The sequence below is a fragment of the Cynoglossus semilaevis genome, chromosome 16 (genome assembly GCF_000523025.1).
Source record: "Cynoglossus semilaevis isolate Cse_v1.0 chromosome 16, Cse_v1.0, whole genome shotgun sequence".
Lineage (NCBI taxonomy): Eukaryota > Metazoa > Chordata > Actinopteri > Pleuronectiformes > Cynoglossidae > Cynoglossus > Cynoglossus semilaevis.
Window position 1 is genome coordinate 6,738,319 of NC_024322.1, and position 27,069 is coordinate 6,765,387.

General features: G+C 39.6%; 3 protein-coding genes across 4 annotated transcripts in view; 2 read left to right on the forward strand and 1 right to left on the reverse strand.

Annotated features, from left to right (window-relative positions):
• Positions 1-1,540: 1,540 nt before the first annotated feature.
• Positions 1,541-3,844, forward strand: dnajc15 (DnaJ (Hsp40) homolog, subfamily C, member 15). The gene is made up of 6 exons (XM_008328324.3): positions 1,541-1,694; positions 2,058-2,109; positions 2,270-2,343; positions 2,520-2,596; positions 2,682-2,752; positions 2,852-3,844. Exons 1-6 carry the CDS (start codon positions 1,587-1,589, stop codon positions 2,920-2,922), a joined length of 453 nt encoding a protein of 150 aa, XP_008326546.1. The 5' UTR covers positions 1,541-1,586; the 3' UTR covers positions 2,923-3,844.
• Positions 3,367-17,267, reverse strand: sestd1 (SEC14 and spectrin domains 1). Of its 2 annotated transcripts, none has more exons than XM_008328327.3 (20): positions 17,033-17,267; positions 15,434-15,580; positions 13,875-13,944; positions 13,676-13,784; positions 13,082-13,172; positions 12,868-12,981; positions 10,058-10,171; positions 9,870-9,964; positions 9,720-9,775; positions 9,230-9,298; positions 8,114-8,271; positions 7,199-7,321; positions 6,887-7,081; positions 6,583-6,697; positions 6,311-6,476; positions 5,815-5,896; positions 5,603-5,725; positions 5,245-5,436; positions 5,047-5,150; positions 3,367-4,528 (listed from the first exon to the last, which is right to left on the reverse strand). In XM_008328327.3, exons 3-20 carry the CDS (start codon positions 13,942-13,944, stop codon positions 4,213-4,215), a joined length of 2,292 nt encoding a protein of 763 aa, XP_008326549.1. In that variant the 5' UTR covers positions 15,434-15,580; positions 17,033-17,267; the 3' UTR covers positions 3,367-4,212. The 2 variants fall into 2 exon arrangements, with proteins under 2 accessions (XP_008326549.1, XP_008326548.1); XM_008328326.3 differs by lacking the exon at positions 17,033-17,267 and adding an exon at positions 16,036-16,261.
• A 438-nt stretch (positions 17,268-17,705) lies between these two features.
• Positions 17,706-27,069, forward strand: part of adcy5 (adenylate cyclase 5) — a 49,787-nt gene continuing 40,423 nt past the window's right edge. Inside the window, exon 1 of the mRNA XM_008328329.3 lies at positions 17,706-20,193. Coding sequence (XP_008326551.1) covers positions 19,264-20,193 — 930 coding nt within the window. The 5' untranslated portion in view covers positions 17,706-19,263. The remainder of the gene's footprint in view (positions 20,194-27,069) is intronic.

Sequence of the window (27,069 nt, forward strand, 5' to 3'; positions counted from 1 at the left end):
TGCAAAAAATATTTTATCTTAATATTTTATTTCCTGTAGATGTAAGTCATAATAATTTGATAGCATTTCAAAATAATCAAATACTTATTCCTTAAATAACGCATCTCCTTTGACAGCCAGGGTGACCACCTCCAAACCAACAAAATGTGGGACAAGTAGTTTTGTGTGGGACAATGAGGGACAGTAACAGGCATATATCTGTCCTTCTACCCTACAACCAACAAAAACTCTATAGTAGCCAAGACATAACCTAAACCTGAAAAGTACACACATGTGGCAATGTAACATAATTATTGATGCATTATCATAATTCTTCCACATTTAACACAAAATAAGCAGATAAGGCATAACAAAAATATTACCTGATGTCAAATTCAACAATTTCAATGTAAATAGGTCTCTGTAAAACCAACAACTCCTGTGGATTATATGGCCATCTGTGACGAAAACATTAAAATAAAAAGTAGAAATAACCCAGCGCCACTAAACAGTTTTGCATCACAATACAGGAGGTGGCATGCCAACATTCTTGGGACTATGATTAGCACGTTTCTGAAACACATTAGTAGCAGAATGAGTGCCATGAATATATTCTACATCGTTGTAGAATTCTATACAGCTATGCGCAAAGTGAACCTTGACACGAATCTCTCTCGAGATTTTCTGACCGATATGAATGTGCATATTGCACTGCATGTTAAACACTGGTAACGTCTTCTGCAGTAATTCCATTTAACTCAGTGTCATTTGGTTTGCAGATTTCTGTGTGCAAGACTCACGTGAGTCGTGTCGTTTCCCATTAGAGTCCCATGCCCGACAGAAAAGCAGTTTTTACACCAAGAATGCAGAATGCTGTTTTAGAAGCTTCATCCACCGGTCTCAGCCAAAAACTTTTTTTTTCGTCACCCTACACACGGGCGCCTTCACAATATCAAAACACGTGCGCGCTCTACAATTTCAGACGGCAAAGTTTGTGCTACAGTTTGATTTACAGACCACTTCACTACCGCCGTATCCAGGAAGTGACCTATCATTGCTATGGACTGCTCTGATAGACTGCCCATAGACGGCCTGGTACATTCAATAGTTTAATTTCAGTTAAGTAATGTAGAATGAAAAAGTGGGACAAAATCTTTAATTTGCCTGGCGTGGGACAAAGGCTAAAATCGCTGTATAATACAACGTAAAGGGACAGGTGGTCACTCTAGTGACAGCTGCAACACTGTCTATGTTCCCAAAAACTAACTGCAATGAATGAGATAAAAAAATCTAGCTTGAGATTTATATCCTCTTGTCATTTTTGCATAACATAAGAGAGCCCCTCGAAGTACCTTTTACAGAAGGTCAATTTTACATTATCTATTTCTTACTTTTACCTTAGTAGGTCTTTGAACAGGTAACTTTACTTGTACATAAATTAAAAATTTCATCTGTGTAATTTTTTTTTTTTACTTTAGTTAAATATTAAAATAAATATTTAAACACCCTTTCTCCTTATGCCGGTGACGTCGTGTTTAGTTAACTGTTCGCTTTTATTTTTGAAACGCTTTAGCTGATTACTTCCGGGTTAATTTTCCAGGGCCATCATGGCAAATACAGGTAGATTGACCCTGGATGGTGGAGAAACGATGCGTTATGCTGAATACACTTCAAACTCAAACACCAGGAGCGACGCAGAGATTGACAGACGATTTGTAAGTCTGTTTTTAACATTTCTGGAATTTTTCAAACAACGTAATAGCCTGCGTGACTGTCACAGGCTTGAGCTAGCAGCTAACCTAAGTGACCGCTGCTGTAACTATGTTAATTCTCGCTGGCTGCGGAGCAACTTGTGTTGTATTGAGTTTCGTTCTCCGTAGCAATATGTTAATTTTTTAAGGTAAGAATAAACGAGTGTCGGGATCATATTGTGTCATACCAATCAGTAAAAACATGTTATAACAAGTTTCGTTTTAACATCATTGATGTGGCATAGCAGTAACTGGCAAAATATAGTAGACACAGGTTTGACCATTAAGACGGAAACTTATGTGATTTATATAAATTATTTTTGACAGGGGGGCACTCTGATTGCAGTTGGACTCGGTGTAGCAGCTGCTGGATTTGCAGGTAAGAAACCGCTATGCTAGACGGTGTGTAGGAAATTTAACTTCCAAATTGTTGCATTTCAATGTGGATTTGGTGCTGGGTTTTGTCAAACATTCTGCGTGAGCTTTAACAACTATTTTATTATCATGTTTTCTCTCCTGTCAAATCCGTCCCTACACAGGTCGCTATGCGTTTCAGCTGTGGAAGCCTCTTGGACAGGTCCTCTCAGAGACTGTGAAGAAGATGCCCACATCAGTGAGTAATTAACTTACTCATATGATTTAAGATGAAAACAAATAACCACTGGACAGATTGTAATTCTGATCTATTTTTCACAATTTATTGTCTCCTAATATCAGTGGTATTGGACACAAATATGTTTCAGTCATGTTAATGATAATTTCTGCATTTACACCTATTTGTCTCCTCAGGCTTTCTCAGCTTACTATAAAGGGGGTTTTGAGCAAAAGATGTCCAGACGAGAGGCTTGCCTCGTTCTCGGCATAGGGTAACAAATTATAATGCCCAAGTAATATTTCTGAGCTAAGTAGTTTTTATTTTTCATTTTTGTTAACATTTTTTTTAACTGTCAGCCCAACCAGCACAAAATCCAAGGTCCGTGACGCCCACAGAAGGATTATGGTCTTAAACCATCCAGATAAAGGTAAACAACTCTGAATATTCTCTACATTACAATTAAACCCATATCTTAAAACTTCAAGTCAATGAAAAAATGTCTCTGTATGTTGGGTTGTGTGTGTAGGTGGTTCACCGTACCTCGCTGCTAAGATTAACGAAGCCAAAGACCTTCTGGAAAAAGAGTCCCGACGATGATCACTGCACTGCCAACACTTAAAGACTTCCAGTTCATGCTTGATCTCAGCTCTGAAAAGCACCGACATCAAACCTGGACAAAAATAGGATGACCATGACATTTTAGTTTTTAACAATTTATTTCAGCTGTCTGCTAGTCTTTTTTATTTCCACTCATCCTAAAGTGCTGGTTCCTTACCGGTTCACATCGTGTGGTTGCCCTCCAGTCCTGACCATTGTCCTGGCTTTTTTTTTTTTTATTCCAAACTAGTGAATCTGTTGTGTTAATTAACACAGACCACATAATTGTGTGTTCATAAAATCAATAAATTGTTGATGAGAATATAAAACAGATTTTAAAAAAATGTTGAGAGGGTTAAGATGAGCTCAGTGCTGGGTATTTACTACTTTAGGTCAACACAAACAGCAATCTACAGATTATTCAAGGTGAGAACATAGTTGTGATTCAGTTGTTTGTTTTTTTTAATTTGAGGTTTATTATTCACAAAAGAAAGTTCTTTTGTCTCACAGATGTTTTTTTTTTACAGCGTTCATGCAACACTAGATACTACTCTAGTATCTGGTAAGGTTAGTCCAGGCTCGGCCTGTCCTCATGTCAACTGCTAGCTTGCTTTTGTAGCCTATATATGTCTTTTTTTTAGTCCTTCTGCTGAAAATGTACACTGTTCTCACTTCCTGTGGCCATGCGTGTTCTACTGGAGACACTGAAGGTTCTTTTGAGACACTAAGCTCCTTACTTGTAACCAGAGGCAACAAAGAAGCGAGACACATGTAGGAGGCACAGACTAAAACTTTAGTCTCCATGATGGCAGCATGAAAACTTCACTTTCTTAGGTCATCAAATGGCATGCTGGGAAGAAGAAAGCATTTGTACTAAAAAAGGTTATAATACAGTCAACAATCGTCAAGGATGTTATTAATTTACATGACTTTACATTTGGTTTTTTTACCGAGATAACATTGGTAAGCTGGTTCTACTGGAGCTGGTAGAAGCTAAAACATTAGAGGTTGATGCTCTTCCAGGGCATGTACTTGGTATAACTCTCTGCTTAAAAGGGTAGCAGTAAGAAAACCACATTCAACACGTGAATCCTCCTGATGGGTGGGTAGGCAGCAAGGTTGAAGGTTAATTTAGTGAAGTATGTATAAATAGCAGCAGTTTGTAAATTTACAGCTGCAGAGACAAAACCAACTCACCCATGGCTTTAATGGCTCAGTAACAACAAACTGGAGGTCTCTGTAGAACTTCAAACAGCAGCCTTTAATTCACAAAGAATATTTAAGACTGCCTTAGCAGTCTTGTGTGGACCTTTCTAACTCCTCATCCTGTTGCTCCAACATCACCACCTCCTCATCTCGCTGCTCCTGCTGCTCCACCATTCTCTCTACTTCCTCCTCTTCTTCATCTTGCTCTTCTTTCTCACTCAGTTCCTCTCCAATTACATCCAGCCGGGCCTCGTGCCCATTTAGCCCAACCCCTTCTTCCTCATTATGAAGACCGATTCCCTGCAGCTGCAGCCTGCGCTCTTCCACCAGCAGGAGGCGATCTCTGACACCCTCTGCTGCTGCTGCTGTATCACTGGGACTACCGAAGAACTGTTCGCTCCTGGAAGTAGCAAAAAAAAGAGCTGTAACAGATCATGCAACCAAGGAGCCATTAGCTTATCACACATGAATTTTTGAAATTTATACTACATAGAATTCTCTGACTATCACAAACCATCACATGACACTATTATAAGAAATTTGGAGAGAACTCTGCCATTAAAAAATCCAAAGAAAAATTGAAAAACAAAATAAAACATTGGAAAATGTAATCAGCTTGGTGCTAATAGTAATTAGTGATTTAAACAGTTTAGATTACAAAAAACTTGCATCAACAAAAAACATAGATGGATTCATTAATCGGAATTGGAGTGTTATGATCTAACTTTTCTAAGGTCAGCAAAGGCATCACTGGCTGGCTCATGTTTCTAATGGTAAAGACTGATGTACTTAAAAATCCAGGAATTATTAGTTGAACATTATTGTTCCAAAATTTCATGACCTTATAATACCCTTGGAACAATCCATGCCTAGATGTGACACATTTGCATAGAAAATAGTGGTTGTGTGTGTGTGTACCCATCAGGGAAGACAACAGGCATGGTCAGTCTATCCAAGAGCGTTTTTCCTGAAGAGTCAACTTCATCCAGAGACTCGGCCTCAACACAATCCTGTTGTAACACCTGGACCAAACAAACCACAGGTCACCAGTTTGAATTTGTAACCAAGATTACTTGAGACCCTCCCTGTAGTCTTGTTCCCCAGGACCAGTCTTACCTTCTCTGCTGCAATGTGAAAGTTCAGAGCCAGCTCTAGTCTTTGTTGTCTCTCATCTGCACTGACAGTGAACTGCTTCCACACTCGGTTCAGTCTGGGCAGCGTGTCTCCGGACGAGCGTGTTGTACAGCGCAAAGATTGACAGAGGACGACGGTGGCCTGCAGCAGCTGACGGCCATAATCATAAGTGCTCTGAAAGCAGAAAATGACGACAAAGACACAATATCATTGATGGGTCTGTTTGATGACATTTTTAAATGAAAAACTTTTTGAGATTCATAAGTCTGCTTTCATCCTGTTTGTACATATGCACTCTATTATTGTCCAACTTGAAGAAAGTAGACTAAACCTTTCTCACCTGGGCCACGTCCACAAACTTCCTGTGTTTATCCAGCATGGTCCTTGTCTCTTGAGAGTCATCACCAAGTCTGACATGGGTTTTTAACAGAGCATCCAAAAGCTCACCGAGCCATTCCACTGCCTGAATAAATATAAACACACACCCATATATTGTGTTAGTACTTGGCCAATCAGTGGACACAACACACACTATTTTTCTCTGTGTCTGACCTGTAAAGCATCTTCTTCACATTTGAACAGCTGGACCATCTGTAGCATTTTCAGCCTCCTAACATCAACCATGTCTTCACACCTGGAACACACACAGTCATGCACATTAAATAATGTTAAAAATGTTTTATCTTTTTGTCCAAAAAGTGGTGATTCAGCCTTATCAGAACTTAACCCTCCTGTTACCCTCAAATTTTCAAACAGTTTTTATCCTTGGGGTCAATTTGAGCCCAGCCATTTAAATCTCAAGAAAAAGGATTATAATTCAAAATATTACTTAACTTTTTGTGTCAGGTACTACAGGATTCTTTGTTGTTAACATGTTAAATTGAAGTTTACCCAGTTCCCCTCACTTAATTAGGAAAGGTCACCAAAGATTAAGCAAAAACTTGTACCTTGTGAATTTTGAGATGTTAAACATTGAATGGGGACAAATTGACCCCAAGGATAATAGAGGGTTAAATGTTGCACTTTCATAGAGAAAAAAGTAAATTACCTTTGTTTTCGCAGCTGCATCTCGTCCATCACAGCCTGGATGTGTTGAATGTTGTCTTGTTGTTCTCCAGCTGGACTCTCAGTCTCCTCCATGGACCAGGGAGGCTGGCTACACATCAGCTCCATCAACAATGCCCCCTTCTGACGCAGAGAAGTAAGACCTGCCTCTACACAAAGCAGAAACATCGCACGTTAATACCCATCATTCATGTGAATCAATGTTCTATTTTAAAAATGAATATTTAAAAGATTTTCTTCATCAAGAGCACGGACCAACAGTCTGCAGCTTCTCTTCCAGTAACTTTAGGTTCTGCTGAATGGAAGCTCCATCTGCAGGGGCAACATCTGCACAGAGCATACCCAGTAGGCCATCCAGCTGCTGAGACAACTGCAAAACAGGCAGAGATTTTATCACTTTTTTTATATCTAAATTAAATATACTTAAATGTCTCCTTTTCTCCGAGTTCTCCAAATGACATTTTTGCAAAAATTCATCTGATAACAACACAGGCTTCTATTACGTCATTCACGTCATATCACTAAGTCCATTGTGTGTGTGTGTGTGTGTGCACGTTACCTCCTGTGTGGTGCTGTGAAAACCCTGTGCCGCTTGGAGAACGTTCTGTCTGTTCTCCAGCTGAGCCGCTTGTCGATAGCAGACGTCACTGAGCTGCTGCTGGAGTGCCTTCAGTTCCACCACTTCCTCCTCCTCCCCGGCATTAAGCAAGGCACCGATTTGCTGGTTTAACTCCACGTACACTGCAAACCACTCCTACAGGTGCAAAGGACAAGGGAAAAAGCTAAGGTTTTAATGCTTTTGTTGGATAAATGTAGCAAAACAGAATTTTCTTGTTAATGCATGTGTGCGTATCTGTTTCGGTTTCCTTACACTGTGTTGGCTCTCAATCTCCTCGTGTTTCTGCTGCAGAGCCTGAGCCGCTCGAATCGAGTCTCCGATTGCCTGATGGTTCTTCAACAGTTCTGAGCCCGGGCCCTGCAACCAGGTCACCACCTAAAATGGATAAAAAAAAAATGACTCAATGATTCAATCTTAGCAGCCTGGACAGATCATCAGTCCACTACAGTGTCATACACAGAGACTAGAAATTATTTACACACACTTAGAGATCAGTCATTCCAGTGAACAATTAAACTAATCCTCCAGGTTTCTGACTGGACTTGTTGTGTGATTCTGAGGCTTTTCCCCAAAGTATCATAATACTGATAAATCAAGTGGTTTTATTTAATCCACCTCCAATAAGTCCTTGGCATTGCAATTGTGATGACATTTAGTGACTGAAAAGAACAGGCACTGAGCTACAAGAAGAATTTAAACTATTTAATAATAGTTCAATAAAACTAAATCAGCCAATGATGAAAACACATTCTAAGCCAAAACTCTACAGACCACATTTGGACACATTTATAAGTTTGAAAGGTCCAAGTTTGTGTTGACTTTGAAACATTAATCACAGTAGGACATCTTGAATGTTCTCTCCTGATGGCCAAGCGTCAGAATGATGAAGTGAACTGTTATCAGGTCACTGATAACAGTAAAAGAGCTCAGTGCAAAAGTAGGCCACCGGCATCACCGCCTCCTCAAATCCTCCAGGCTAGTGACCAATACGATGAAATTACCATGGCAACCCTGGGCTCATTTCCAAGACGTTATGTATCCCATCAACCCCTGCGAATGTATGAACCTACTTGATAACAGAAGTTTCTTCTAATGCTACTCAGAGCTGTATAACAACTGAGAACAATATCCAGAGAAAGGTGTGTGTGATGATGTCACTGTTTTTACCTGCATGACCTTGGTGTGAATCTCCTCCAACTGGTTGCGTTTGTTTCGCAGCCTGCAGAGCTCCTGATATCTGGTGTACTGCTCTCTCAGGGAGTCTAGCAGCTTCATCACCTGAGGCTGAGCCAGCAGCTCCTCCTCCATGGGACACCATGCAGGACCTGCAGGTCAGGAGGAAGCAGGGAAGACATTAGACGTTGGAGACATTTCTCTTTTCTCTGCAAATCTCATATAGACCATACAGACTTTTTTTTTTACAACCTTGTCTTCAGGCCTACCTGCAGACTGAATTAATGAGCAGTCATAAACACGTCTGTGTGGTCAGACCCACTGAACAATCACCAAAAGCAACATGGAAATACACCATTAAAAGCAATCACTATATTCTGAGAACTACAGCAGGTGCAGAGAAAAGGAAAGACTATGTCAAGGCCAACAGCTGCTTTATACGTCTCATGGATATAAAGAGCCATTGTGTGTGAAGGGAATAAAGCAAATACAACAGGTACAACCTGTTGAATTCCCACAGGAAGGAAGTTGTCTGAACTTGGTAATGTTACGAACAGTTACCGGCAAGGATTTTCAGAAAGGAAAGTATTGCTTTTACAGAAAATTTTTTGGATCAGTTTTTCTGTTTTGGCAACAAAAAGACTACTGTCTGCAATTCCTTTGACTTTTCTATCTTTATTTTATCTTTTATTTAGTTTTTCAGCAATTTTGCATAGACTTTAAGCTCTTGTAGTCTATCCAAAGCCGTTTTGGCTTATTTGATTTTTATGATTTGGATGACATATATATATATAAAAATTTTATTTTATTAATTATTTTGATTGTCTTTATTACACAAGGCTTTAAGCCTTTGTGTTAACTTGCTTTCTGCAGGTGAGTGCACATGGAAGCAGAGCTGGATGTTTTTCACTACACACAGCCACCAAAAGCCCTCGTCATGTGAATTTCAAGGCCAACTACAGTCATTTTACACAGAGCCCTGCTAGTTCCTGTCTCTGCTGTGGATTTTCACACTCCACTTCATACACAGCGCACTAGAGCAGCTCAATGACTGCATTCAGAAACACTTCAGGCATCTGTCAGTGCTAAACCAGGACAGTCACTTCTCACCTCCTTGTCCTCCTCCTCCTTCCGACCCATTAAAGCGTCGCTGCTGCAGCTCCGACAGCAGCTCGTGGCCTGCACATGGACAAAAGGGAGACGGGGTTTGGTTTGTGAGTCAAGAGCCTGTTATAAAAGCATCTGAAACAATCAGGCGTCAGTGTTTGTCTTCATGCCGTTACACTATGAAAGACACTGGTAGAGGGAGGAGGGTGGTACCACAGACAAAGAGTCTTTTCACCTCTGACCCACCAGCCCACAGCCACAGCCTGGTCAGTGGTACAATGAAACAAACCAGCAGCTGCAATGCTTACATATATTTATATTTATATTGATGAATAAGCATCTTTAGTCATGGTTTTGGTTATAATTATAACATTCAGGAAATACAGTATGTGTTGACTTATAGATTGCTGAATTGTTTCGATTTAATCTGACAATATTTAAAACTACCACCACACTTCCCAGATGTGATTTATGTTGGACACACAATAGCTACCTGTCTGAAGAACAGTCTCAGGGTCGAAGGAGGGCAACAGGGCACATTCGGCTGATCTGCGGATAAAAAGACAGAAAGCTCAGGATTACATCTGTCCAACTTCCATATGCTTTAGAAATGGGCATTGTGCATAAATGCAGGCATACATACTTGTCTTTGTCCACTGAGCCACTCATATCACTGTCATTGATGATTGAAAGTTCACCCAGTAGTGACGTCGACTCCTTGGTGAACTTCTCAAATACCTACAACAGGAAAAATCATAACAAAATGCTGAAGTTTAGAGCCAAGCTGTAACGTCAAGTGTTTGGAGTAAAGCGATAAAATTTCATGCTGACCAGTCTCTTGTTGAGCCAGTCATTGTGGTCGTAGTCTAGACTTCCTCCAAAATCATCTGTTAGCTGACAGGGCTCAATGTAACGAGTCAGCTTATTGGCTGAGACCAGAATCACCTGAAGGAAAACACACATACATCTGTGTAGTCACAATATTGTTAGAATGGTAGGGCTGTCAGATGTATACAATTAATCATGATTAATCACGATAAATAAACATTTTCTAAATATGACAATAAATATAAGTAGAATACAAAAACACTGCAATTCCATGTAAATTTGAATTTTATGTAATTCATGAAATGTTTTTTCAGTAATTTTTCAAGTACCTAGAAAATGCATTTTCAATTTACGAAACCTTTCATTACTGTTTATCTTGACTATGGCTGGTAGAATGCGTTGAGAGTTATTTTCCAAACTTTAGTGAAGCCTTTTCCAAAGGGACAAAGCCAAAAGAAAAAGAAAAAGTGAAGCCTTTTCCTCAATAACATTCACTCAGTCTACAGTCTCCTCACAATCCATTGTGACAACTGTGTCTGTCAGTTGAAACTTATTTACAGCCCTGCACCAGTGAGGCCGCTCTGACATAAGACAGGCATCGGACCTGTTGAAGCCCCTAGACACACATTATGGGCTTTGAAATAGTATTTTAAGCTCAAGGTGCTTGGGTGAAACAAGAACTTTTTCCTGATCACCTGACCAGATAACATGTATATTGAATGTGTATTATGTTAAACTGATGGAACTTTGCCACTGATTTTGACAGCCCTATAAAAATAAAATTAACATTTCCACTCACATATTTCATTCACATGTGCCATAAATCCTGTATACTAGATTGAAGACCCATACTGTGACGCTCTATTTTAACCACATAAGTTACATTTGAGTCCTGTGTTGGCTGTGGATGTGTCAGGAGAAGTTGACACTAACCAAAAGGTCAGTTGTTTCAGTCTTAGCTCTTTCATCAATAAATAATGTACCGGAACAGTAGGTTTCTTGAGAGAGGAACATCTTCACATTCAAACAAAGGTTGTTTTTTTTTCTACAAATCTTCAACCCTTCTTTGTTTCAAAGAAATCCAAACTGCCAGGAGACATCTAGTCTAAAACCCCTCCTCAACAAATAACTAAAATGCCACTACATCTGTCCTTCACAAATAAAGATATGCATTAATGCCTGGAAGCCACAGTTGGTCACTACTAAAGGCAGCTTAGCTGTAGGTGTGGCAATAGCATAAATACTTTAACTGACCTCGTACTGGCCAAGAAAGAACACATTTACTATCTCAATATTTTTCCATGAGTCTCTCCAAGCTTTTCCAGACTTGGGAGAAGACTTCAGTCTCCATTTACTCATCATTTTTTTAAAAAAGAAGATTTTTGTCTGTGTAAACACTATACTATGGTTATATAACAAAGAGCTCATAAGACTGCTTTACAAATAAACCAGGAGAGCCAGACAGCTGGTAGTGAGCCTGCCTCTCAGTTGTCACAGCAGCAGATGTTTTTAGATGAATTCAGCGTGTGTGTGTGTGAGACTTCAGAGCAGCTGTATGACACACGCCTTACAAACTCCACAGCCAAAATGAGTCACATTTCATCTCAATGGAATCTCCCTCCTCTGAAAGGTGGACCATAGCACAGCCACAAATTTTTCAGGTTGAAAAACAACAAAAGCTTAGGTGATATATGTGGGGACTTTTTTATTAGTTTGTTTTTAGACAGACAGACAGATAGATAGATGCATCCAATGTTTTTAATTTATTTAATTATAAGTTCTAGCAACAGTTGGACAACTTTTACTTCTTTTTAGTTATTTTGTCTTTTTCATAACCACTACATTTTGTTAGAATTTTCACTACCTTTGATATACAGTATGTGGCAGTTTGAATTCAGAGCCAAATGTCACTTTTATACATTGAGTGTGGCAGGGAAACCCAAGCAGGACATTTTTCACTGAAATGTCCATTAAATTTCAGGCAATAGAAACTCCATTCATGGAGACATTTCACATATAAACAGCATTTTTGCCCAAGTTTTTGTCAATTTCTTTCACATTTTGAAACAACAAAAGTTCATTTTTTTTGTAACTTTACTTTATCTACATCAGGTGAGACAAAGGTGCTGTTGTTAGTAGAAATCTGCTACCCAGAATTAGTGTCCTTATAAGCACCAACAGGAAGATCCTGTCTCAGCACAAATCTAATCTAAACCGTGATGTGATTATGCACGAGCGGCGACATTTATTTACTGTGCACGGGTCCACTAATTCTTACCATTGCAGTGGACGACGAAATCTGGGTCATAGCAAAACTGATTCCTCTTTGTTAAAACCATCTGCCATAGTACAACGTTTTCAATCTCTTTGTCAGACAGATAGAAACACACACACACACACCAACACACACTGTCCCTGGCTCAGGTTTCGAGTAGCACTCAGAACAGTTAATGATGCTTAGGGATATTAAATTTGTCTGGACTTGGTATCAGATAGCAACACAAAGACTGAGGATGTACTGTGCGTGTGTGTGAGCGTGTGTTTAACCATGATATATGTCCACAACAACAGGCCTCCTGTCTGATCTAGAAAGAGATACTGTACTATGATTTACACATCAAACATCAATAACTTCTTTTTCACAGCACTCGTTCTTCAACAATCACACAAGCCAAGAAACACTGGTGCCATGGCACATGATATGAATCAACCAATCAAAAGATTAAAATCGAAGCAGACTGGTGTGAGAAAAAGAAACACAACACACAAACACACACACAAAGTCATAGCTTTTAGTTCTGAAGTAAACTGACCTCAAATCCAAGGCGGTCTTTCTCCTTCCAGAAACAGAAGTGTGTAACCTTTTTATCCCAGAACTCGTCTGGCTTTACCACACAGACCAGTGAAACCTCGGCTGGGATCACGTTCTGAAAAAACATCACCGGCGTCATGAGCACATATTGGCTTAATGTAAGGGATGTTTTACCATAGTAAAAAGCCTGAAAGCAGCATCGGGTGTGTTTGTACCTGTAACATGAGAACCACAGTTTTCACAATGTTCCACTGAGACTTTCGTCCGTCTACGATAACAGTGAAACCCCGAGCCTTGCACTTCTCACTGGAAAAAAAGGAAAAATATAAAGAGGGTTTTTTTTTTCCCAGAATCAAAAAGCAATTCACTTCATTTTTACTTGCTTTAAACCTCTCCTACTCCTTATAACTCAAAGCATTTGCATCTCAACAAATACATTTGTGGTTATGCCGTTTTATGGCAGTTGACATCAACAACGTAACATTACTGCCTTCTTCTGCATTTAATTATAACTTACTTACATTTCAGCTTCCCGACTTTCCTTTTCCACACTCAAATAAACCCTCTCTAAATGTGTTTTCATGGAAAGCATGCAGTAATCTCACTGCTCTCAGTCTGCTCATGTTGTAATAAACTGGAATCAACCTTAAACCACTTTTCAATAACAGGCCTGAACTTGAGTTCTGTCACTAGAGCCAAAGATCCATGTGGCAACTCTGTGACAACCTGTTTCTAAATAAGTTCAATGCAGTCACTTGTACTGTTACCACGAGGTTATTTAAATGTGTACGTTGCGTTGGGGGGCTTACCTGGGGATGCTGAGCAGATAGTCTAACGTTGCACTGAGCTCCTCCATGCTAGTCTGATCTGAACTCAGAGGGATAGTCAGGATCAGACCACTACGCCTATCTTTGCCTCCTGATTCGGCACAAATGATCAGACAGGGTATTAATGATCAAATACTTGACATTCATGTTCTGATCTGCATTTATTAGTGTGTCTTTCTACCTGACAAAAAGGCCAGTTTCTTCTTGAGGACTGGGAGGATGCCAGTTGCTTCCATGGTTATGTTTGACATCTGCAGAAACACAAACAACACTTTACAGCCAACCTAAAATAAAACTCAATATGAAATGGGACAATTCTAATTTTCTTATCTAAGTAAATGCAGTTGTAAAGGCAGTGTACAATGAAAGTACACAAGCAAGTACAGAAGTTGTACATAGGTTTAGAACCTAGATATAGATCAGTTCTCATGTCAGATATAAGAGATACAGAAACTAACGCCAAGAGTTTGTGAGAAGAGTCCCAAACGTAGTAACTTCAGGTCAGGACTTGACCAGGCTAAGACAAAAGTACAGAAGTTAAGAGAGTTGCATATGTGCTCAGGAAAAAAACCCTCTTCAATAGACTGAGGTATCAAGACTCAGATACATACACAGGTACACAGAGCCAAATACTACTTTTGTCTGGTGTAGACAGGACAAACACAAGCTAAAACTCAAGTACATAGACCCCGGGAAAATATTTACAAAAAGGTTCAGAGCCAGCACTCGGAAACAAGTACACTAGTTCACACGGTTGAATCAGATGGGCCCTGTGCTGCTTATTTAACTTTATTTAAAAAATCACAGTGTGAGGCAAAATGTACAACAGATATCTTCAACTGTGACAGATTATTAGGAACATACTTTTAAATTACATAGGAATATAATAAGGAATATTGAGGAATATTATTATGGCAGGAATATTAGTATGGCAGTTAAAGTACTGCCATACTGTCATTAACATTTATGAACAATTCCAACCAAAAGTGCCAGTCTTGGTTACTGCATTTGACTTTAGTGTACTGTACCCCTTACCCATGCTTACTGTATTGGGGTTGCCAGGACTGCAAGAAAGTTAATGAAATGTTAGGAATCCGAAATAATATCCAATAGCAGTTGATGTGTAGTTGACACACAAATCTGATCAAACCACACCCGCACTGGGGAGATTACTTGAGCATTTTAAAATAAATTATATTCTTTCTTCCCATTAAAGTTCTAACGTTTGCTTTCACTCATCCAGTAGAGAAAAGAAAACAGGTCTTGCTGTCTGGGACGTTAACACGTAGATAACTAACTACAATACAGCAACTGTAACCGTGAATTTGGTCTTTCGGGCTGAGCATCTCTTCAGAGAATTACTGTAAAACGAACACTTCCATTATTAATATTGGGATTGGGGTTATTCTGCAGCTATTGTTATCCCGGGACCTACAACAGTCGTGTTTACCAGTGCTGCACCAAATCCTGCAGCGTGGTTTTCTAGCTTTATCTTCTTCGTTTTCTTCCTCCTCTCTCTCAGCGTGTCTGCGGCCTGACTGCAACCGCAGGACGGCCCAGCTCGGCTCGCCTCGGCTTGGTTCGTCTTGGCCCACAGACACAATGACCTACATTCAGCAGATCTCAGTGCTGCGGCTCCTGCGGCTTTAACCTTCCTTACCCCCCAGACTCGAGAACAATACACTTTCGATAACCAAAGTATCGATCAGCATTAGGGATTATTCAGTGGGGTTTTCTTACCTTGCAGTCAAATCCAAAGCATTATGCTGTGTCCCCGATTTTTCCAGTCCCACTCCTTTCAGTCTTTCCTCCTCCGTTCCCTCTTCCTTTTAGCGCCTCCCTTCTAGCTCTTCTCCTCTTGGATTATCCACAGATTTACAAATGTCCCTTAAAATAAAATAAAATAATGGTATGATCGTTAGTTCCTTCACTGTTTGTTTTAACAACACTGGAACTACGGAGAACAGGCGGTGGAGCTCACTGCTCTCCGCTTCTCTGCAGCTACTATAAAGTTAGAAGTAATGACGCCACATCCGGGGACGCCACTATGAAAGTAAAATACAACAATGGCCTAACCTGCTGTCGAAGTTGCATAACGATAAACTAAGTCGCATTTAAATAATCACTTTAACTGGGTGCTGTCGATCCAAGTACCGTATTATTTTATGTTAGCAGCATATGACATTTGTCTATGACACTTGAAATGTCCATAGCTACTCTGTTCTTAAGGTGAAACCGTAGAGCAGACCGGAGGTCGTTTAAATACTCTAGACTAGAAACAGATATGAGACTTTTATTCTATGACTGAGTCGCAAAAAAGTGAAAAAAAAAGGTTAATTTACTATATTTAGATGGCTGACTCTTGATGTAAAACAACAGGTTCTCATTCGGAGTCCTGTCTCATTGAGTCCCAAGTTCAGATGACTGTCCGTTTATAAAATCAAATATTCGTTTTTTTTATCCCTGTACAAAATGATTAAAAAAACGTATAAATTGTTATACTATTTCGTTTGTAGTCACAAGCTCACTGCGCACATATAACCCATTCATTTTTCTCCCTGTTCACTTGTTCCTGTTACCAACCTTTCAGCACAAGAGCATGTTACCACGGGTAAGCGTCACTAAGGTAACAGCTGATGTGTGCTTCGCAATTTTCTGTCACTAGAGGTCAGCATACCCATATATTTTCCAAATCCACATTGCAAAAGCACCACTTTATCTATTAATAGTGTTACGTACACTGCCATTCAACTTTCATTAATTATAATATAAAATGAAGGAATTGTGCTATTCTGGTTCAGTTTTCTTTTGTCATCAAAAATAAAATGCCTGACACCCCTTGCGTCGTCTTTACGGTACCCTACATTATATAGTTCTTTAATGATATAATGTATTACAATGCTAACAAATATCCTGATCGCACAAATAATAGTTCAGGGAACAGGGCACCAGACACTACTTTTTCTAAGATGTGCTGATGACTAAGTGAGTCATACATGGTTTGACAGGAACAGTATGCAGTTTGGTGCTGGAAGGCTTCACCTGATGCAAACCATTCAGATGTACTGTATATATAAAGCCATTAGCCACAGAAAAGGCATTCAGACCCCACAGAAATGGAATTTGAGAATGCAACACATGCGTGTAAACAGCATGTTTTTTGCAGCCTGTTGTTTATATATATATATGTGTATACTGTGTATATATATACACACACAATGCTAATGCTAATGTCGCTAGGGTAACATATTCTTAAACTATTTCTTTTTGCAGCCTGTTCTATAGTGTGTTTCTGATGTAGTACAAAACAATATTTGATTGAACATTGTTACTACTTACACTTTATGTACTTGAGTTTCCTTGTTATCTTCATTGTGCGAGTTGTTCTTTGTGTGAGAGAGGCAGAAAAAGGGCAAACACTAAAGCAGTCATAAGACGAGCAGCTGTGCTCTTTTTAAACAACATTTGCCCCTTAAATAGTCCAAAAAACAAAAAAACATAAAACAACCGAAATGAATTCTGCTAAGCCCAGTCGACAAACACCTCTGTGTCTGTTAACATGCAATGTGATGTTAATGTCCTTATCTTGTATGTAAATAGGCAAATGGGTAAAGAAGGGAAACACAACACATCCCCACTTCCTACTATCGAAAAAGACTGACTCCAAGTTAAACCATTGACCATTCTGACCGAACAGTAACTGATATTTTGAAATTTAATTTATTCTCTAGCTTATTTGTAAAACCTTGAGTAAATCTGTATAACTCAGTGTTTGATTGGCAAAAAACTGATTTTTTTATTTTAAAATATATTGTCTGAAAAACAGCCGACTACATTTAATTTACAAAAATGACAGCAAATCAATTTGCTGTACTTTTTTACCTCACCACATCATATTGCATGATACTTTATTGTATCATAAATTATTTCCCTTTATAAATAAATACTTACGCAAAGTAATGTCCTCTGGTAATTGTCCATTTCCCTGTTGATGTTGGTAGTGTTTAACAAATATTTACGTTACAGGTTAGTTATTTATCGATATTTTGATTCATGTCCAGAACAAAAATCAAATTGGAAGAAATGTACAAACACGCTATGAATTGTTATTGATTTTTTTATGAAGTTGTTATATTACTTTTATCCTAATATTATAATGTTGCAATTTAGATCAATACATTTTTCCGATTTTTTTTGTTTTTGTAGTTATTCTACACATAAGACTTCACGGATTTATTCTCCTTGGATACAAATTCTCGATCTCCGACAGAAAGGTTGATAAAGTTAGTATTGAAGAAGATTCAGCCCACAGCGTGCGTGGGTGTGTGAGCTCTATCCAGCTGTGACTGCGGACCCGCCCATCCATCGAATACGCCCGGGGGTCGTGAGGATGTGGATTGACCAGGCTGTCCGCCAATGAAAAGGCAGCACCGAGTGACTCACCCTCTGCCTGTTTCCAATGGCAGCACGGTGGAGAGGCGGACCGCAGGAAGCACACTTGGTTGAATGACCGTTAAAGCTGCAATCAGTGATAAATATGTTACGATACCATGCTCCAAACAGGCACCCAGCTTAGGGTAAGCGGCTGCGGGAGCGCACTTGTACCGGGTAGACGCGTCCTCTCGACCGCTTGCTCCTGTGCTTCTGCTCTCTGCTGGTTTTCTCCGCGCTTAGTGTGGATACAAAAATTAAATAAGAACTCACTCTGTGGGGTAATTGGACAGTGATGGACAGAAGCTGGACATCGACTCAGCTCAGATGTTGAAGGTAAACTGATCTGACTGGTACATTGGACTATACTATGAAGACAGGAGCCTCGGTTTGCGGCTGTTGCTGCAGGAGCAGAAGGAGGAGGAGGAGCGGCTGAGTTTTTTATCCTCCGCTCCGATCAGCGCAAGTGTTTGGGGAATCGTGATGATGCTTTTTGGCCAAACCTGAGGCTCCCACCTCTTTCTAGGGTGCAATGTTTGTTCAATACAGGCGAATACAGAGCTGACTGGACCAACTAACAGCTGACAACACGAGGTATGCTGGTTTTTACCGTCTCTTTGGACACGGATTGTCCACGATCTCCCAGGAAACATGTCTGCGGATATAACGGAATCACCTCGTGATTGATGCTGCTGTAAGATGATCTCCAGGGAGGATCTCATTTGTGAAATGTTTTTCTTTTACTACCAACTACATCGCCAGCTGCTGTGCAACCCCTCCATGGATGGTAGTTAATTGGGCCCAACAATGTGGAGGCAAATCCTCCTGGAGCCAATGTTCCTTCTTTTCTGCGAAGCTGGCTCCCTTGTGACTTTTGTGCATGTTCAATAGTTTTTCTTTATTCCCAGAGCTTTTATTACTTCTGGTAATTGTTTTTGGATGATTCATTTTCTTTTTTAATGTTTTGTATAAGATTTGAAAAGTCTTTAAAATTTAAATAGACGTGCTTTGATCAATACAGACCAAAATGGGAGATTCATTTTATTCCGGGCGATTGATGGATTAAACAAGTTCCTGACAGCATCTGTCAGTGGACCAAAACGAACCACTGACCGTGCAGTTCCCTCCTGTTCTGCATCATGTCCAGATCCAACAGTGTCAGCCCACCCGGAGTTGGTGCGCCTGGCTTAAGGGGAGGGACCGAGCACAGATCTGCATGGGGAGAGTCTGAGTCTGTGGTCAACGGGTGCCCATACTCCACCAGGTCCCCACGCAGGAAGCTCACCCGGACTAACAGTCGGTGGAGAGATGAGGATGATCTGGACCACCGACACCCCGGACGAGCCCCCACCACCGTCAGCAGGGTCAGTTTTAGGTCCAGATCAGCCTGGCAGGACCAGGGAGAGGACAACCGAGAACGTGCGTCTCCTAAACATCCAGATGACGAGGTGAGACCCAAGTCTGTGGAGCTGGGTCTGGAGGAGCGCAGGGGCAAGTCCAGGACTAATGAGGAGGAGGTCATGCCTGATGTGAACTTTTCTTTAGTGGCGTGCTGCACCGGCGTCATGCACATTTTTAAATCCAAGAAATTCCAATCTGAAAAGTTGGAGCGGCTGTACCAGCGCTACTTTTTCCGTCTGAACCAGAGCAGTTTGACCATGTTGATGGCGGTGCTGGTGCTGGTCTTCACCGTTATGTTGGGCTTTCACTGCTCCGGGGGCTCAGCCAGGCCCAGTGTAACATACGTGGTGGTATTTTCTGTTGCCATTTTCCTCACCCTCACACTCATGGTGGTCTGCAACAGGAATGGCTTTCATCAGGACCATATGTGGATTGTGTGCTATGTGGTCATCCTGTTGGTACTGATGGTTCAGGTGATTGGAGTGCTGCTCGTGCAACCCCGAGGTGCCACTGAGGGCATCTGGTGGACCGTGTTCTTCATCCATGTCATCTACACTCTGCTGCCTGTCAGGATGCGCGCCGCTGTCATCACTGGGATTATTCTATCTTCCATTCACGTAGCAGTTTCCTGGATATTAAACGGCATGGATGCTTTTCTGTGGAAACAGGTATGTGAAAAAAACCCCAAAACTTGTTGTAGTTTGTTGTTTCAGGTTTAAAATGTCCTGGTTCTTTTACACCCACACAGGTGTAATTTAGCACAATATGTCCACGTTCTGCTGCTTTTTCAAAAACTAGTTTATAATAATGTCAGACATTTTATGGTTCCTGGTTATGTGTTTCTCTGTAAGATGCCAAACTGTCAGAACAAAGCATAAGAAAGAAGAGTGACCAAAATCATAACAAAAAACATTTGGGCATTTGGACAAAAGTAGTAGTTTTTGCATCAGCTTGAACTCTATTTAGGCCAGAGAATCGGGGCCTCCATGAGGATTAAGTTTGTTATTGAAATAGAAAACAGTCTTTCTAGCCTCTGTGGATAACATGTTACACATGCCCCAGGCACAACCTGTAACCCCAATTACACAACAGTGCAGGAGACAGACGTAAAAGAGTGTGGAAAGATGTGAGGTTTTACATTTAATTAAATTAAAAATGTCTCTCCATGGTGTCAGTTCTGTGAAAGCAGGAGTAATGATTGTGTAGTCCAGTGGTTCTCAAACTGTGGCACACGTACCACCAGTGGTACGTGGGGAAAATTCATATTTTCACATTTTACATTTTCAGTTGAATAAATCTGAAACATAACATGCACAATTAATACAGCATTTAATATAAATACATCTAAAAACATCTTTATAAACATTTACACTTAAGAACACTTAATGTAAGGAGTTGGTGTCAATACATTAGATTTCAGAGCATCTGAATGGGTAAAACGTAAATAAATTTCCCATCATACATACTGTATCAAAGTCCAGTAACAAATGCCTGCAGTAAGTATTTTCCACCACATATTAAAGTACTTAATAACCTAATTGAACTGGTGATTTTCACACAAACCCTTCACCATGAGAAGTACTGTACCCACTGGTTTTTACATAAGCCACAGCTGGATTGACTCGCTCCACTGTTCAGACAACCAGGAGGTGTGACACAAGTGCGTTTAATAGTCATACTGTGCTTAACACTTCATCCCAGATAAAAAGTAATCATTAAAGGGGTGACTCAGTACTGAAGAAAACTCAATATTTCACAGACCCACCTCATTACCCAGGCCTCTGAGCACACACCAGAAATGAATTTGTAATGAAACAAAGGGGAAGCTGCAGCTAAAAACTAAAACTGTGGGATAAATCTGTTTAAAGAGTGACAGAAAAGTTTTTTTGCCTTCAGCTGTGAAAACACTGATTTCAGATTAGTTGTTTCACGTCACCTCATCTTATAAGTATTGAGTTTTAATGTATCTAACCCCTCACAATTGTTTTTTTTAAACAATTTTACTTTTATTTAAAATGTTTATTTTTTGTGTGAAATGTTTCGTAAAGGTGCCTGACGAAAATATATCCTTTATAATTGTCCCACAAATGACCACGTCGCACACAATATTTCTCTAAAATTGCGCTGATGTGTGTGAATTGCTGTAACTTCTGTGCATACCTTTAACGTCATTACTGAGGACGTTCAGTCAGTGCACTGCTTTTACCCTGCTCCGTGTTGCTCGTATACATATTTCTGTCACAATGCAGCTCTTACACTTAGATATACTTAATGATTTAGTATTGTGTGCTAATGGATCTCTCACTATGAACTTTGCTCCTTTAAGTGATGTAGCTGGCCGTGGACATCTTGTCTTTACGAGGCCTAACTTGTTTGTAGTTGAAGAAAAAAAAGACATTTTTTTCCCACAGATGCAGAAGTAGAGACAGGAAACAAGAAGATGCATTATTTTATAAATTACATAATTAGAATAGTGCAGAGAAATTGACTCCTACACCCTTAGCATTAGCTGCTTCTTGAGATATGTGTTAAAATGTGCAAAGAATGTGTTGGAGGCCAGATATGTTTTTTTTAATTCTTTTTGTTTCTTCAAGGAAATGAGTGTTTGCTTTTTCAAATAAGCAGAAAAAAAACCCTCAGGCTAGAAGTTAGGTTTCTGTGTGACTGACATGTGACCCTCCATCTATTTGTAGTTTTTCCTGAGAGTCACATTGTCATTGGATGTGTTGATGTGAGTGTGTGGGAACGAGCTGCTGTATTTGTTGTTCTTTTCTCACCCTGCTGTTGTTTTTAGCATATCTTTTCTGTCCTGCTTACATAAAACCAGCTCTTTGCTGAGTCGGACCACTGCTGTTGATGTGAGATCCCAGGATAATGACATTTTGCACAGTATGTTTTTCCAATGTAGCCTCATTTCACCTTAAAACTGTTGACTGGTCTTTGCTTTGTACTCTAATGCTAACCAAAGCAAAAATCATGCTAACTAAGAGTAGATGCTGGAGCAATGGTGGACAGAATCCTTAATTGCTGTAGGGTCAACTTGGATTTGATCCCATACTGGTACTGTTCTGGTCTGCTCTAGAATCTGTGATTATTGGAACCTCATTGCTTCCACTTACTTTTGTTTTTTATAAAATGTAATTACTTCCCACTTTTATTGAAATTATTGTGCATACATCAGATCTGCTGCAACAGATTGCCACTTGGAGGCGTTAAGTATGTGGCTGACTTAATGAATGAAATTCTATGATTTGACATTAGCAGTATAGGTAAGCACTTTCCCATGAACTCCCCCTCTGTATGAATGTTGTTCTGGGAGATCTTTCTTGGAATTTGAAAGCTGTTTTAGAATTGTTGTCCAGAATACTAACACAGCTGAAAGGCAGGCCAGTTCTTTCTGGACTTTTGTCTTTAACTACCGCTTTCTCTTCTTCTTCTGAGACGTCAAGTCAATGACAACTTTCCTTAAGCTACGAGATTAAAGCAAGGCCTATGTTGGATCTCTACTGAGGCTCCTAGATGCTATGTCAAATCTAAGGAAAGTTTGAGACATTTTCATCTATTATTGAGTGGTTTGGGCCTTTCCATTGCACATTGACCTTTCTCCTGTGTGAGATGGTCATTTTATTGCCAAGTCAAACTCCCAACAGGTGTAAAGTTGTATTGTCTTAGCAGTGGATTGATTGAATCTGGTAAACGGAATTCTACGTTACAATATTTTTTTTCTAGGCAGCCTTAACTGATGCGGCTTTCGGGGACGTAGATGCAAATTTTCATTTCCATAATTCATTTCCATAATTTGGGAGATTTAGTTAGCAGAATTAAACGCTACGACCAACATTTTTACATTTGGAGCTGCACTTCCTCCTTCCAACCTCTTTAGGATCAGATTCATGTGGAACTGTTTTATGCAAGTTGCGACAGGACCCTGTTTTACCTCATATTTATGATTCGTTGAGGTTTAGCGGCTTTCTTACAGGAAGATAACTTCATTCTTTGAGTTACTGTTTCCTGGGAGTGTTTGGTTAAAAGAAAAAAAGCTGCTTCCCCTTTCCATTTTCCAAGATGTAACATATAAGCACAACAGTCCTGGCTGGAAGGATTCTAGTTTAACCCTGTCTACTTGTAATGAATGCTTTTAATTTTTCATTATGACTAAATGTCCGGTCCATATCTTGCAACGTAGTAACAAATTCTGGCCTGCCTTAAGATTCACTCAGCACATTTAGTTCAGTTTAGTTTGAACTCAGTCTTAACCTTTCCTGTTGTGTTTTGACAGTTTGACTGTTATTAGCCAACATTTAGCTACTTATCTTTTTCCTTAATCCAAAATTAACCGTAACCAAAATTTCTTGGCTATATCTAAGCCAGAGAGGAGATTTAGAGCAATTTCCAAAGGAACACAATATTGAGGCAATTTTTCAAATCTCTTCATTTTCCATTCATTCTTTATCTTGCCCCCATTAGGTCAACTGTGAGGTAAAATGCCACATGCTAAATTACACGTTATTCTGTCACAACTACAAAAGGAACTTAAAGTGATTATTACCATCGTATGTAGCTGCCATCGAATATACATTTCACACATTATTAACTTCAATCAACATCTAACATGGTGAGAGGTATGAACAGTGAATCTAAGACAGATGAATAATTTCCATTTGTGTTCCGTCTGTGCAGAACAGTGCACCACTCAGCTGCTCTGCCTCATTGCTTCATCATTCTAATCTGACGTTCATTAACTTTAATTAGTTTTTTGCGCTACGAAGAAATTCAGATTCAACTGTGATTATTATTTGCAGAGGGACTGAAAGAATAATTATGATCTGCATCTCTGGAAACTATTGATCTAATGAGAGCTTGTTTTTTAATAAAGTGCTTGTCTGACTGCCACAGAAGACCTGGTCAGTATTCTGGCCTTGTTGTTATAGGGGTAAAGAAATACTGTTATTACTAATTAATCTGATTTTGGGCATGTCATCCTAGGCAGTAATTACACTGTCTCTTCATGCTGTCACTGCTTCATGTTGTCTTCTGTGATTTTAGTCCCTGATTAATAAAGTGGTGGATCCTTAGCACAAACGTTGGTGTGATTTGAGTGAAGTTGGAAAGGGTGTCATCATCAGTACTCACATTAAAAGTACTGTAGTCCTTACCACTGAACGTGTGTGTGTGTGTGTGTGTGTGTGTGTGTGTGTGTGCTGTTAGTGGTTAACTGTGTGTTTGCATATTAATATTGGATGTAAAAAAAAACCCACACAAACTAAGTATCATTAAAATCCATGGCATTACTTGAAACAACTAATACTTTTCAAACATATAACATGGAACCATCCACATCTTGTACATTGTTTTTGGATTTTCATCACATTGCTGTTGCTTGGCAACCTTTCCATCCAGTATTTATAATACAGAAATAGTATCTTCTTACACGTTTTAGTTCCAAAGAAACAGTTATTTCTGGTGAACATCACTGTTATATGTTGGGGACATATGACAGTGACAGCATTATTTTGTCACCTTGTGGAGTCAGAAGAGTAGACAAAGTGAAGGAGGACATTAATGTGTTGCTGTATTAGGTGGAGAGTCAGAACATAATGTGAGATAAAGGCAGATGATCCACTGTGGTGACCCCTGAGAGAAGCAGCTGACATGAGGAGGAGAATTTAGGGAGTACAGTGAAACACAAGGACCCGAATAGTTCTCTGATCGTACTTGATAAGAAATATATTTTTGCAGTACAGCTGCACTCCTGCCGTAAAACTGAATTTATTAGCTTTAGCAGATGGATGGCTTCTAATGGTGTGAGTAATAAATACAATTCACCAGTGCACATCAATTATTAATGATAATGCTGTTACGCAACTTCTCAGTCTTGGATTTAATCACTGAATCCCTGTGTAATAATTATTCTGCCTGGCGTGCTCTATGTTGCGCTTGTTTCCAACATGTTAATATGATTCTGATTTGCACATGGATAGGACACAATTTTAAGTCTAAACAGTCATGTGACCCATGTATTGATTGTATTCACAATAGTAAGTGGCTGTCAGAGAACCGGTGGTCATTCCCCATGATCAACAGCGTACGGCTGCTGTGCTGCCTGCTGCTGACAGCTCTGTCTTTGATATGAGAGGCAGACGAGCAGCTGTTACCCCGAGGTTTGCCTCATGATTCCTCCTCTGTGAATGAGTCATTGATTTAATGAGATCCGTGTCCTCATGATAATGTGTCGTATACAGTACATGTCCTGGAAACAGACAGACGTATCTGCAACATGGCCTAAAATGAGCACATGGACGTTACCCTGTAATGGTTTTTGAAATAGGAGTGAATAAAGCGATTACGCTCTGGAACGAAACGCATGTTTGTTTAACTCTTTGTTTATCGCCAGGTTCTTTAAAACATATATAAGTCACTAAAGTTCTCATCAAAACCATACAGCTCAGATATTACTACACTAGTAATATCTATTGATTTTTCATATAACTACAATTCTACTTTGATATTTATTTACTTTCACAATTTTTATAATTTATCATAAAGTAATAAGTAAGTAAACAGTTTACCTGAGTTGGCCTTGTAGCAAGTTCTTATTATTATGGCCGTTCCCTTCAGTGATGGCCTGAGTGAATGATCTGCCTCCATTTCACACTATTACCGGCCTCCTTCACTATTACACCAAAAAGAGCAGAAGTTTTAGCAGATTCATAAACCATATATTAGAAATGTAGTAAACCACAGAAAACGAACCGACGTGCTGGTTTCCAAAGTGACTGGCCTTGAATATAGGTTTAGATAAGATTGACTTCTTACTTTACTTAAAAAGTTGTTCATTATTTTTCTATGAATAGAGTTCTTCTGATGTCAATTTTGGGATTTGCATTGAGGCAGGAGGAGGGAAAACGATAGAAAACTGTAGGAGGGAAGGCATCATTTGATCAATGCTGTGACTGATTGTCCAATAGAAGCTTCAGAGGCCATTGATGCCTCTTATGTATTTTTAATCAGTCTAACCTTTATTTATTTACAATTTATAATTCAAATTGTAAAGAGAAATTAAATGTGTTGAACATCCAGAACAATTATACGTGTACAGCAGAAGTGCCACCTCATTTTGTTGTTGTTTGGAGCCCAACCATATAATCAAATAAAATGTTTGGGGCAAAATCTGCCTCTGGCCCCTGAGGTGAAAATGCTCTTAGTTTTTGGTACTGATCCTTTTCCTTAATTAGTCCCTGCAGTGTTAATGCACCATCATAAATATACATCTAAGGTTCAGTAATCTTGAGTGTTCCCACTCACATGCATCCTGGATTACTGTCCTGCAGAGAGACAAAGTGACGCTGACAATTTGTGGTGAGATAAAATGTAAGCTGTGGTTTCTGTCGTAGCTTTTCCTGGAACACAATTACAGATTCCTGGTCTTATAATAGGAAAGATTGTTGTTTAAGAATCATTGTTTTTATAAAATTCTTCCTGTTTCGAATGTTGCGGTATTGACGCTGCATCTCCAATGGCTAAAAATACTTCAAAATTGGCAT

Excerpts from the sequence above, each read along its gene's own strand:
- dnajc15 (XM_008328324.3), top strand. The coding sequence starts at position 1,587 with ATGGCAAATACAGGTAGATTGACCCTGGATGGTGGAGAAACGATGCGT. Across the intron at positions 1,695-2,057 it reads CAGAGATTGACAGACGATTT|GGGGGCACTCTGATTGCAGT; the intron begins GTAAGTCTGTTT and ends TATTTTTGACAG. Across the intron at positions 2,110-2,269 it reads AGCAGCTGCTGGATTTGCAG|GTCGCTATGCGTTTCAGCTG; the intron begins GTAAGAAACCGC and ends GTCCCTACACAG.
- sestd1 (XM_008328327.3), bottom strand. The coding sequence starts at position 13,944 with ATGTCAAACATAACCATGGAAGCAACTGGCATCCTCCCAGTCCTCAAG. Across the intron at positions 12,982-13,081 it reads CTGTGGTTCTCATGTTACAG|AACGTGATCCCAGCCGAGGT; the intron begins GTACAAACACAC and ends ATGTTTTTTCAG. Across the intron at positions 9,299-9,719 it reads TGAGACTGTTCTTCAGACAG|GCCACGAGCTGCTGTCGGAG; the intron begins GTAGCTATTGTG and ends GTCCATGTGCAG.